Consider the following 13,336-nt stretch of genomic DNA (forward strand, 5'->3'; position numbering starts at 1 on the left):
GCTGTCTGTGGCTACCGACTGCTCGACTAGGTACTTTACTTGACTGCTTGACTGACTAACTCACTGATCGCAGGCAACGCAACATGGAGGTGACAAAGGGGAGAGCAGCCGAGACACGTGTTGGGGTGGGCTGCTGCAACTGGAATACCATTCAGTATACGGATAGTATAGTGTAGGTACCTCCACAGTCTGAGTCGGCAAAACACCGACACGGCCCGAGTCTTGGATCGAGCCAGGTTGCAACAACCAAGGCACACTCAGATGCAACGCAGCGACGTGGACGGGGGGATGGGAATATCTCGGAGGTTTGCCCCGTCTGGCCCAGCGCGGGCCTCCCAGGGGCCAGTGTCACCGGGAGAGTCGAGTCCAGGACCGAGCTACTATGTATGTACTTGTCTCCTGCCAGCAGCTTTTACCGCTGGCCTTGGAGCGACGGACGACCTGTCAAGTACATGCATAGTACGAGAGACTAAAACAAGCCAGGCACAACAACTTGGGCACCGGGGTACCTGGAGTAGGAAACGCCTCAACAACATGAGGGAAGGAAGGGTGCGGCGGGGAGGAGGGGAGGGGGGAACAAAAACAAATTAACAAAACCAAGCAAAAACCAAAACAGGACAAAAACATAGACCATAGAAAATAGAAAATAGAAAATGAAATAAAATAAAAATAAAAGATCGTCAAGACCAGGACAGGCACAGGCACAGGCAAGACAGGGAGGGAGTGGAGGTTACGGCGCCAACACCAACACCAACGCCAACATCAACTCCAACAGGTACAATGAATGGATGGCAAATGGCAAAGTGGCCGTGGGCCTGTGCAAATGGCTGGAAATGCATTGGTGCATGAAAGGGCATTTTCCACTCACCGCCTTCTCCCCAATGGCCCCTTTTGGACTAGCGCGGGGTCAGATAAGGATAATAACCCCTCCGATAAGACATTACTCGCCAGGGGGTATTTTTACTGGAGGGGGAGGGGAGAGGAGGGGGGAGGGGCCCAGAGTGAATGAGAGAGACAGAGAGAAAGAGATAGAGAGAGAGAGATTGAGGGAGAGTGAAAGAAACACACAGAGCGTGTGTACAGGGCAGGTCACAGTGACACCTGGCTCAAGCCCAGGCGAGCCAGTCAGTGGGAGGTTTCCGCAGTTTCTGATTTTTTTTTCGTGGTGGGGCTACCCTTGCCGCTAGCGTCGCCGTCGCCGGGCCACAGACGCAGAAGAGGGGGGGGTGGAGGGGAACACTGCCTTGTGTGAGAGGGCAAAAAAAAAAAAAAAAAGTTTTTGGTGGGAGGCGGCGGGACGGGTTAGAGGCCACTGAAGCAGGAGCGAGGAGGAGGGGGGCAAGGCCGATAACACACGCAGATTTACGCAGCAGATAAAAAAACTCCAGCCCGCCTCCCTCGTCCGCTCCCGACTCTCTCTCTTCTCTCTCCTCTTCCTCTCCTCTGAATCTCTCCCTCTCAACTCCATTCCCTTCTTCCTCCTCCTGGTTGTTCGTCTTTCCTCCAGACGTATCTCCACCCCCATCATTTGCATTCTCTTCCATCGTCTGTCTGCGACGGTTGTCTAGAGCGAATTTCCCGCCTTGATCAACCCCGCCTTCGCAAGAAGTCCAGAGACATCTCTCCGAAGCGCCATCCTAGAGCAGAAGAACACGATCCTCCAGTCGTCGTCTCTTCTCGCGGGCCTTCCCATCCATCAAATCGATTTCTCAGTCGTCCTTTCGGTCACGATAGAGTATAGACTTCGCATCTAGACGCTTTAGACGTTCAGACTTGCGAGTTTTTCCATCCCACACAATCGAATCCAGGCATCCCCCGATCGACCTAATACCAACCGTCATCATGCCTTCCGAGAACGCCCAGTCCGTCAAGGTTTTGGACGAGCTTATGCAGAAGCTCACCATCTCCAAGGAGGCTGCTGAGATCAAGGAGTCCTCCGGCTCCCTGGCCTCTTTCATCAACGGCCCCATCCAGGACCAAGATGTTCCCACCAAGTAAGTTGCTCTCGCACTGGAACCCCCCCTCCATCCACCCCGCAATCGTTCTGCCCAGAGCTGTGCGAGTTCCCGTACCGACCGTCGCCGCGGCCGTGGGAAAGATGCATCTCTGGCAAGAATTTCTTTTTATTGCGTTTCCATCGCATTTCGGGCACATGCATCTTTTCTTGAGCCACCTGCTGCGACCCAAGGCGGCGTGGCCTGCTCTGGCCACTCAGCGTCTCGCTATTTTCGGTTCACACAAAAAAAAAAACTTTTTTTTTCGGAGCAACATGGCTGACAAGGATTTCCCCGCAGGAGCATCGAGGCCCTGAGAAAGCTCTTCAACAACAAGAAGGATGCTGCTGCCCGTGAGAAGGCCGCTGTCGCCATCACCGCCATCGCTTCCCACTCCGAGGTCTCCGCCCACGTCGAGCCCTTCCTGGTTGCCCTTCTCCCCGATGTCCTTGCCGCCGTCGGCGACAAGATCACCGGTGTCAAGAATGCCGCCAGCGCTGCCGCCACCGCCATCGCTGAGGCCATCAACCCCAACGCTGTCAAGGGTGTCTTCGAGCCCGTCAAGAACTCCCTCCTCACCGCCCAGAAGTGGCAGGAGAAGATGGCTGCCCTCGACGTCCTCGAGACCGTCGTCCGCACCGCCCCCGCCCAGGTCGCTTTCCGCGTCCCCGACTTGATCCCCGTCGTCTCTGAGTCCATGTGGGACACCAAGAAGGAGGTCAAGGAGCGCGCCTACAAGACCATGGAGACCATCTGCCAGTTGATCGTCAACAGGGATATTGAGCGCTTCATTCCTGAGCTCATCAAGTGTATCGCCAAGCCCGAGAACGTCCCCGAGACCGTTCACTTGCTCGGTGCCACCACCTTCGTCACTGAGGTCCAGGAGCCCACTCTTGCCCTCATGGTTCCCCTCCTTGACCGTGGTCTCGCTGAGCGTGAGACTGCCATCAAGCGTAAGGCCGCCGTCATCGTCGACAACATGTGCAAGCTCGTCGACGACCCCAACATTGTCGCTCCTTTCTTGCCCAAGATGATGCCCGGTCTCCAGAAGAACTTCGACAACCTCGCTGATCCCGAGGCCCGTGAGAAGACCCGCCAGGCCCTCGACACCCTTACCCGTGTCGGTAACGTCGTCGATGGCAAGATCCCCGAGGTCCGCCACGACAGCGATTTGGCCGTTGTCCTCCCCAAGCTCAAGGAGTCCATCCCCGCCAAGCACAAGGCCAAGGCCGAGAAGCTCGAGATTGTCCTCCAGTACATTGCCAACATTGCTGGTCAGTTCATCGACGAGAAGGAGTCCGACGGTGCCGTCTGGACCGAGGCCATCAAGCCCTACGCCACCGTCGTTGTTGGCGAGGAGGACGCCCAGAAGGTCGTCGACGAGCTCCGCAAGCGCGCCTCCCCCGGTGCCGCTGACGAGGTCGAGGGTGACGCCGATGACGAGGAGGGTGAGGACCTTTGCAACTGCACCTTCTCCCTCGCCTACGGTGCCAAGATCCTGCTCAACCAGACCCACCTCCGTCTCAAGCGTGGCCAGCGCTACGGTCTTTGCGGTCCCAACGGTTCCGGCAAGTCTACTCTCATGCGCGCCATCAACAACGAGCAGGTCGAGGGTTTCCCGAAGCAGAGCGAGGTCAAGACTGTCTTCGTCGAGCACGACCTTGACTCCGCTGACACTGAGATGACCACCATCGAGTGGACCATCAAGAAGCTCCGCGATGTCGGTATCGAGACCAGCCAGGCTGACGTCGAGGCCAAGCTCAACGAGTTCGGCTTCACCGACGGCATGGTCAAGGGTGAGATCTCTGCCCTCTCTGGTGGTTGGAAGATGAAGCTGGCTCTGTGCCGTGCCGTCTTCGAGGCCCCCGATATCCTGCTTCTCGACGAGCCTACCAACCACTTGGACGTCAAGAACGTCAAGTGGCTCGAGGACTACCTGATGAACTCCCCCTGCACGTCCATCATCGTCTCCCACGACTCCAACTTCCTCGACAACGTCTGCCAGCACATCATCCACTACGAGCGCTTCAAGCTTAAGCGTTACCGTGGTAACCTGAAGGAGTTCGTCAAGAAGAACCCCTCCGCCAAGTCCTACTACGAGCTTGGCGACTCCGAGATGGAGTTCTCTTTCCCCGAGCCCGGTTTCCTCGAGGGTGTCAAGACCAAGGCCAAGGCCATCCTGCGTGCCACCAAGATGTCCTTCCAGTACCCCGGTACCAGCAAGCCCCAGATCACCGACATCTCCTTCCAGTGCTCTCTCGGCTCCCGTATTGCCGTCATTGGCCCCAACGGTGCCGGCAAGTCCACCCTCATCAACGTCCTCACCGGTGAGCTCGTCCCTACCCAGGGTGAGATCTACCAGCACGAGAACATCCGTATCGCCTACATCAAGCAGCACGCTTTCGCCCACATCGATAACCACCTCGACTCCACCCCCTCCGAGTACATCCAGTGGCGTTTCCAGACTGGTGAGGATCGCGAGACCATGGATCGTGCCAACAAGATCATCACCGAGGATGACGAGCAGGCCATGAACAAGATCTTCAAGATCGAGGGCACCCAGCGCCGCATCATCGGCATCAACTCCCGCAGAAAGTTCAAGAACTCTTACGAGTACGAGTGCTCTTTCGCCATCGGTGACAACGTCGGCCTCAAGAACGAGCGCTGGACCCCCATGATGTCCGCCGACAACGTCTGGCTTCCCCGTAACGAGCTTCTGGCTTCTCACCAGAAGATGGTTGCCGATGTCGATATGAAGGAGGCCCTCGCCTCCGGTCAGTTCCGTCCCCTTGTCCGCAAGGAGATTGAGTCTCACTGCGCCAACTTCGGTCTCGATGCCGAGCTTGTTTCCCACTCCCGCATGCGCGGTCTGTCCGGTGGCCAGCGTGTCAAGGTCGTCCTTGCCGCCTGCTCTTGGCAGCGCCCTCACTTGATCGTTCTTGACGAGCCTACCAACTACCTCGACCGTGACTCCCTCGGTGCCCTGTCCAAGGCCCTGAAGAAGTTCGAGGGTGGTGTCATCATCATCACTCACTCTGCCGAGTTCACCAAGAACATCACTGAGGAGGTCTGGGCCGTCATGGACGGCAAGATGACTCCTTCCGGCCACAACTGGGTCCAGGGCCAGGGTGCCGGTCCCCGTCTCAAGGCTGACGACGGTGATGAGGAGGAGAAGTTCGACGCCATGGGCAACAAGATTGTCAACACCAAGAAGAAGGTCAAGCTTTCTTCTTCCGAGCTTCGCAAGAAGAAGAAGGGTAAGTCCAGAATTCCATCCATCACTTGACGCACCACGCAGAATGCTAACTCATCCCCCCTAGACCGCATGGCCCGCCGCAAGCGTGGTGAGGAGGTCTTCTCCGATGAGGACGACTAAATAACTCGCCCCGGAGTCGCTTTCCTTCTATTTGTCACGAGCCTTCCAAAAGTCTTTTCGGTAACGCGGGTTGCATGGTTACGGGCCTGTTTATGATTTCTTTGACGAGCACCCATGAGATTCCCCTTTGACATGAATCGCCGGATGAGGAATGACCATCTCGCTGCGGGATTGGAGGATCCCGCAGGCGAGGAGAGAGGTTCCTGGCGACAGGGAATGAGGGGGTAAGAATAAGAGAGTAGAAAGAGTAAATAGACGGCAATACATGCCATAGACACTTCACGTTTGTTTCCTTGACCCAGTGATTCGTTTATGTGAAATTGTCATACTACCTATATCTTGACCTATCATTATGCATGCCTCTTTCTGTGAAACCTAAGCTCCCTGGCCAGTACAGTCTAGTACTATAATTGTCCTTGTTGGGCTGGCAATGCCGTGTCGTCGTCCTCATACTTGATGTCATATTCTTTGTCCATTGATGGTGACGCCTTCGTCTAAATCACCCACCACTGCCATATTAAACCTTGGTGCCAGAAGACTCCTTGCAGATGAACAGTGCATTGTCTAATGGCCCAACTCAACACTAGGATATTATGCGACTGTATCAAGGGAACAAATCCGACAATATCGCGACGCCCGCTCTTTGTTGCATTGCGGCGGTTGTTTGTCTCGTCCCTTTCCCAGCCGGTGCTGCGTGCCCCCTGCTATGCTTTTCAAGCGCGCGGACTTTCCTGCGGTAGGCACACGGCAGAGGACCGCGAGGTGACGCATTCAATGGTGGTATGGAAGCGTGATTTATGTGATACGCTCTTGCTAGATGCTTTTCAACGGTTTCCCGGTTCTCTTGCTGTTGGAAACTTCCCCCAGTTGGATTCCATGATCAGTTGGGAACCAAACAAACCATAACTCTCTGTTCCGGTCCCATGATCAGGTGATAGAATCGACAACATCAAACATCAGCTACAAACTGGAAGAAGAAGAATAAGAACATAGAAAGATACGAAAACCGGCCCATCATGACGCAGCCCATCGTGATGCAGGCCAAACCAGTGCCCACGGTCCTGATGCCCGCATTCCCGCCCTTGGGCATCATCACCGGCAGTGCATCCAACTACGACGAAACCGCACCCGTCCCGCAGCCGAGCCCCGGCGAACTCGACAAGCTCTTCTGGCAGGAGCACGCCCAGATGCTCATGCTGGGCGGGCTGCGGACGTCCGAGTCCTTCGTCCTGCAGGAGACCGACGCGTACACGCCGCCCTCGTGGGCCGGGGCGGCCGCGGGCTCCCCGCCGGCGTCCTGGGCGACGCGCGAGTTCGTCGAGGTCGACGAGGACAAGTGGTTCGACGTCTTCCGGCGGGAGCGGTGGATGGGCTACAACGCCGACGTCGGCGTCGGCAAGAACAGGTGGTGCGACGTCGACGACGACGAGGTCTGGGGCCGGCTGAAGAGGGTCCTGGAGATTGCGAACCGGATCCTCGAGGAGGCTGTTTCTCATGAGTGGTGAGTCCCCCCCCTTTTTCTTTTTACTCTTCTTCTTTCTTGAATCCTGTCTTTCCTACGCCTACGGAATAGCGGATGAAGTGAAACAGCGGGGTTTGGTTGGGAGAGAACAGGCAGGCTAACGATGCGGCCACAACCCCAGGCTGGCGAGCTTCCTCACGAAATCCGCCCGGGAGGCCCGGCGGCACGTCCCGGCGGCGGTGAATATGCGCAACTTCGACGACGCCACCATCTACCGCGTCGTGCCTGTGGCCCAGGACTCACGCCCCAGCAGCGCCGAGGCGCGGCGCGTGCTCGACGAGATGGCGCCGCACTTCTTCTGGGGCTTCCACGCCCCGGACGAGTACTCCGGCGCGAGCGGCAAGACATTGCAGATGAGTGCGGCCGACGGCAGCGACGGGAGGCGGGCGCAGTGGATGACGCTCGACGTGTCCAACATGCTGCCGCTGTTTCAGCGCCTAACGCCCGAGGACCCCGAGGGGAACCAGGTTGCGTTTCTGATGGCTATTGTTGTGGGTTCTCTTATTTTTTTCAATGTTCCTTGCCTGGTTCTTTTGCTTTTATTTTCCTCTCACTCCTTTTTGTGATTGAGGAGTTGGTCTGACTGTTGCTTGATGGAGGATGTTATTAGGTTCTTCATGAACTCATGGTATGTGAACTTGCAATATTCCCTGCTCCCCTTTTCGGAAAAGTTGTGAGTGAATATTTTGGAACTGACATTCTATTGACGACATAATAGCACGGAATCTCTAATTTTCTTCACAACGAAATCACCAAACTTGCAACCGATCGATGCCATACAAATGAGTTGGTATGTTGCGACCCAATCCCCTTCCCCGACGCCCCCCTGATTGCTCATCGTGTGCAGTTTTACGGGGAAGAGAGATGGGCAGAGGCAGGCTGCTCCTTTGAAATGTCCTTCTTCGGAACCTGCATCAGGAACCACTGGACTTCCCAAAGCCCCTTGTGCGCCTTCGTCGGCCACAAGTCCCCGAACCCCGATATATGCAAGGGCAACGGCATGATCCACTTCTACGACGGCTGGACCCTGGAGGACCCCTTCCGCTCCCAGCAGCTGGGCATCCCCGGCATCCTCCCCTGCGCCGTGGCGACCTCGGCATTCTGGGCCGCGCACGTCGCCAAGTACGGGCACGCGGGCCTGCGGCTATTCGGCGTCTGCGCCGCCGAGTACGAGCAGTCCGGGTCCCGGCGCGTGGGGAGGGCGCGGGTGCTCCCCGGGCCGTACTCGGAGCACGCGGACCTGGACGTGAGCGTCGGCATGGTCGCGCGGAAGCTGAGGGCGAGGCGCGCCAGGCTGGGCAGGCTGCGGCCCTGGTACGAGCGCGAGTACGCCAAGTGGTACGGGACGGTGCACGGCGAGTCGCAGCTGAGGAACTCGCTGGGGATGTTGCGGGGGTCGTTTTCCGCCCGCTCGCCGAGGCACGAGGCGTCGGCCATCTCGGGCGCCATGGTCCTCGTGCGCCCGTTCACCCCGACCACCGACCTCGCCAGCGCGGAGGGCGTCGGCCAGATGGCGGGCGACGGGGGCCAGAGGGCGTCGCAGTGGTACTACCAGGCGCTGGGGTTCCTCGCGCTGGCGGCGCTGCCCGTCGAGAAGTGGCGCCGGGTATGGATCGACCAGGGCGTGATGCCGTACCCGGACAGGCAGCGCCCCGGGTGGAAGCCCGGCGTCGCCGCCTCGAGCGAGATGCTCGGCCGGATCCGGTACCTCGAGCAGCTGGCGACGGAGGCGAGGCGGAGGAGGGTGCTCCACGAGTCGGGCCGGCCGAGCCACAGCAAGGAGCAGTGCATGAACAACGCCCGGCTCGCGTTCCTCCGCTGGAAGCTCGTCGGCGCCGTGTCCCGCCCCGTCGTGCACGAGTTCATCACCGAGTGGCGCGCCGTGCGGACCGCCATGGACCGCCAGCCCCTCAACGACAAGTGGATCGAGTTCGACATGTTCCAGCTGCCCACCTACGGGCTCGACCCGGCCAACTACCCCGTCGGCCACGTGCTGCAGCACCGCGGGCTGCCCGGCGAGGCCGACCAAGACTGCGAGTCGGACATGCCGGCGTGGGCCATTGCGAAGCCGGGCGTCGCGGCCGAGCCTGCGGCGAATCCGCCGCCGGCGCCCCGGCTGCGGTACTTTAGTCCCGGGGAGATCGGCGACCGCCAGTCGATCGCGAGCAACGACAGGTGGGTTCTCATCCCGCAAGATGGCGGCGGCGAGGTGGACATTTACGATGTCGGCGGGTTCCTGCCGCCCGGCCCCTGGACCGCTGCCGCCCGCGACCAGATCATGGAGCCGGATCGCACGCACCACGTGGTTGGCAGGGTCCTCCGGCCCGGGGAGATCCTCCCCCAACACCTTGAGCACCTGAAGAGAAATGGCCACATCGGGCGGGCGATGCTCTGGCGGCGTGCGGAGGACGTGGTGATCAATGATGGGAAGGACGGGAGGCCGCGGTGGGTTTGTGTCGGGGCCGACATATTTGACGTGACACGCAAGTTCCCTCCCTCCCCCTTCTCCTTCTCCGAGCGTCGGTTGTTGATACGGATCACTGACGATGATATTCACCAGACCTCCAACTGTCACCGGACATGCACAGCCTGGAATTCATATTCCGCGCCACGTACGGCGGGGACCCTGTCACCGAGGCCCTCCGCCAGGGCTACCACCCGGACCTGATCCTCGAGCAGCTCCGCCCGTGGAAGATCGGCTGGGTCCGGCCCGAGGGCTTCGGCGCGCGGCGGACCAATCGCGTATTCACCGAGGACGAGGTCAAGTGGCACACGAACCGCGAGACGGGCATCTACGTCATCATCAATAGCCACGTGTTCGATCTCACAGGTGAGATTTTCTCGCGTCTCTCCCGGCCGCGCTAGGGGTGCCGTGCCGCACGGGGCAATCGACCTGACTCTCTCGGCAGACTACTGCGACATGCATCCCGGCGGGAGGAGCATCCTGCAGCGGTATGCCGGAACCAACTGCACCGCCGAGTGGTTCGCAGCCCACGGGCAGAACCGTCCGTCGGGCTACGGCGTCGACGCCATAACTACGCTACAGGGGTTCTGCATCGGGCGCGTCGTGCCTCAGCGGGTCGAGAGCTTGACGGCCGGCGGGAGGATCCAGCAGGACGACGAGATTCGGATCCGGGAGTACATCTATAGCCGTAAGAGTAAGTCGCGGCGCGACCTGCCCGGAAAACGATGAGCGGAAGATAAGGAGGCAGGCAAGCAAACAAGTGTAATCGCTGACAGAAACCGGCCCCCGGGCACTAGTGATCGATCCCCGGAATACGCTCATGCAGGACCTGGCAACACACTGGGGCACGGATGCCACGAAGGCGATGGAGGAGCAGAGCCAGCCGATCGGAATCCAGATTCTTTGGGACCGTCCGCAGTTCATCTTCGCCAAGGTCGTCACCGCACACGACGACCTGCCCCGGATGACGCGGCAGGTCCTGAGGGGGATGGACGGCGCCGAGACCCCCGGGGGCTTCAAGGAGTCGTACATTTCCGACGGCAGATACGTCTATAACATGACATGTAAGTTCCCCCATTCACAAAAAACAGTGGAGATTCCCAGTGCTCTTTGCTGAGTCCGGCACGCAGCGCTGCTGAGATACAACCCACCAAGCGCCCTCATCGAGGCCCTGAAGAAGCACGCCGGCAAGGTCATGTCGGATTCATCCGAGAACGGCGCCCGCCTGAGACAACAGTTCTGGGACATGTACCAGCACCGAATCATTGCTCGCTTCGTTGGCCCGGATCTCGCCGGCACTGCTCCAACGACGCCCGTCGACTGGAAAGTAGAGCCGAGGCGCAAGCCGGGCAAGTCGGCGGGCCCCCCCGGCGTGGGAAGTTCCTCGGTCGTCGGCGCGACGAACCGGACCTGGGCCGAAGTCCTCCAGGGGCCAAGGGGTAGATCGCAGGCGCCGCCCGCGGTCCGGCCTCTCGGGCGGCCTGGAAGCTCCCAGCAGAGGCGGGGCAGGCCGCCGGTCCCGAGGGGGGGCAGGAACGCTGCCGGGTTCGGCAGCAGGCCCGGAGCGCAAGGCTCGGGATTGGAGGATACACAGAATAACTCGGCTCCTTCTGGATCATCGGGAGGGGATCTGCAGGATGTGATGGAGGGTATTGAGTTCCAGAGTGAAGCGGCGGGGTGGAACGTCGTCACTAGGAAGAAACAAGGCAGACGTGGGGGGCACTGAACTGTTTTCTGTGGAAGCAATCGCCGAAATACCGAGTGAATTATTTGATTGAGAATGTTTTTCTTCACGATGGGAATGCTCGGAGTCGTGCTCGAATGACATGCCCCACATATTTCTGGTGTTAGACCGATCGACGTCGTCGGCTCGGCCCCGCTTCTCCGGACACGTGGCCGGCATTTTAGCCGCACCGGACCCGACGACCCATCCTGGCATCGACCGATTTTTGATGCGCACAGCGGCACCGCCCCCTTGCAGCAGGTATAGATAGACCGGGTTTCTAAGGTCCAATGTTTTCACGTCGATGTGTTCTGAGAATGTATTGTCCCGGCATGCTGACGGCTCTTGGCTTTGTCAAATTCAACCAGGGGGCGTTTCCCTGCACTTATTACCGCTTGCGGCCATGCTGATTGCTCAGCGAAAGCCTGACACAAAGTAACATGTGTGGTTTCCTCTTTATGATCTGCGTTTGTTTACTTCCCCCTGCTTTGATGCTCTGCTTCTATTGTCTTGTTTGTTATTTGCAGACTTTGCCGAGCCTGGCTGCAGTACGCATCGTTGGCCATTGTTTAACAGACGGATACTTCGTGGCAGGGATTACGCTTCATTGTGTTGCTACCAGTTAAGCTCGAAATACATTTAGAATCATGTCACACGTGAAAGTAACGATACTAGCTTTTGATTAACAGTTGATAAATGAATTTGCCTCAGTACTATCGCGTTGGGTTTCGAGTTCTCGTCGCCATTCTCTTTTCCTTCACGGTTTTGTAGATTCCCATAATTGAAGTCTGCCCGATTTCAGGCGCACTGCGATTGACAATCACCTCATCTTTGCCTGCTGATTAGACTCGAGACACAAGTTACCTGCAACACCAAAAGTCATGGCCGACCCTGATTCCTCACCATGGTCCCTCCATTATTCCGTGGGCAAATCTCGGCCCCCGCGGATCAATGGACTCTCATGGATGGACCCCTCATTTCCTTCCATGGACCCCCGAACGTTCGATATCATTGAGCCTGATCCGGAAGAGATTCCGCAGCCAACCCCACCCGAGATCGACGACCTGTACCTGTCAGAGAGACAACAAACCTTCCGATTTTACGGGCTCCGGACTTGGGAAGCTGCTGTTCTTGCACATGTACACGAATACACTGCATATGCAGAGGCTGAGAGCATCACTGGAGAGGAGATTCAGGTGGACGAGTCAACTTGGTTGCCCGTCTGGACAAGAGACCGGTGGATGATTGATTTCACGGTGCCTCCCAGTTGGGCCAACCGTTATGGCCCATCTCATTGCTGGAGCGCGCAAGACCCCATTCTCTGGGCAGAACTTCGCAAAGCTATACAACTGGCGGAGAATATTCTAAGATGCACCGTAACTGAACCTTGGTACGTATACCGTTCAGCAAAATGCCACAATTCCCTTGAACTATTATTGGTCATTGTCTGACACTGAGTTAACCTCACCTCTGTCTAAAATAGGTTGCAATCGCTCTTGGTTAATGGTAATATTGAAAGCTTCATGACACAGATGCCTCTCGGCTCAGATAACTATGGCAGCATCTGGAGGATGAAGCCGGATCCGGTCTACCGTCTGCCTGCAGAAAAAACCCTTGAATATTTTAGGGACCCCTCTCTGTACGACAGACTATTCTGGTCTTTCATTGACAAGGCATCCTCGTCGGCCTACGAACGAGATGGGCTGATCCAAGGAATCACCCGGCCTGTTCCTCAGACATCTGATTTGATTATTGGAATTTTCATTGACATCATTGCCTTGAAAACAGTAATGGATCCTATGGCCACCCAGCCCGCAAAAAAAGCAGCGCTTTTGAATCTTGCAGATACTGTGATAATTAACCTTCTTTCCCCATTTTCCAGAGTTGTGCTGACCTTTGCTTGTCAAGATTGTGCACGAACTGATGGTTAGTCATCCTCATTGCTTCGGTTCGATAACGGCAACCCTCGCAGCTCCAATTGCCCGTTAAATTTGTGAGTATTGTGCTGACTTCAAATCTCAACTTATTATAGCATGCAATCGGATGCCATAAAAGAAAAGACGTCACTCTTCTGAAGGAATTGGGGCTACCGTACCAAATCAGGTCTGGAAGGGAGTTAGAAATTGTAAGTCTGTTCCCCAACACTGACGCAGATCGCATTTTATAACCTCTTCGGCCCAGTTTGGTCCCGACGAAGGTCTCTCCGAGCTCGGCCACTCGTTTGAAAATGCGACGTTTGGTGGCATGATAGTTATGC

At 57.5% G+C, this 13,336-nt stretch overlaps 2 protein-coding genes across 2 annotated transcripts; both read left to right on the forward strand.

Annotated features, from left to right (window-relative positions):
- Positions 1 to 1,842: 1,842 nt before the first annotated feature.
- On the forward strand, positions 1,843 to 5,370 carry EsH8_VIII_000103 (armadillo-type protein; the record flags this gene model as incomplete). The annotated part of the gene is made up of 3 exons (XM_083269145.1): positions 1,843 to 1,994; positions 2,295 to 5,251; positions 5,315 to 5,370. 3 exons carry the CDS (start codon positions 1,843 to 1,845, stop codon positions 5,368 to 5,370), a joined length of 3,165 nt encoding a protein of 1,054 aa, XP_083128913.1.
- Positions 5,371 to 6,386: 1,016 nt separating this feature from the next.
- On the forward strand, positions 6,387 to 11,082 carry EsH8_VIII_000104 (cytochrome b5-like heme/steroid binding domain-containing protein; the record flags this gene model as incomplete). Its single annotated transcript, XM_083269146.1, has 8 exons — positions 6,387 to 6,871; positions 7,014 to 7,383; positions 7,611 to 7,682; positions 7,740 to 9,337; positions 9,481 to 9,722; positions 9,802 to 10,050; positions 10,154 to 10,420; positions 10,487 to 11,082. The coding sequence occupies 8 exons, from the start codon at positions 6,387 to 6,389 to the stop codon at positions 11,080 to 11,082; spliced, it is 3,879 nt and encodes a 1,292-aa protein (XP_083128914.1).
- Positions 11,083 to 13,336: the final 2,254 nt, after the last annotated feature.

Source organism: Colletotrichum jinshuiense, chromosome 8 (assembly GCF_051148585.1).
Source record: "Colletotrichum jinshuiense chromosome 8, complete sequence".
Classification (NCBI taxonomy): Eukaryota; Fungi; Ascomycota; class Sordariomycetes; order Glomerellales; family Glomerellaceae; genus Colletotrichum; species Colletotrichum jinshuiense.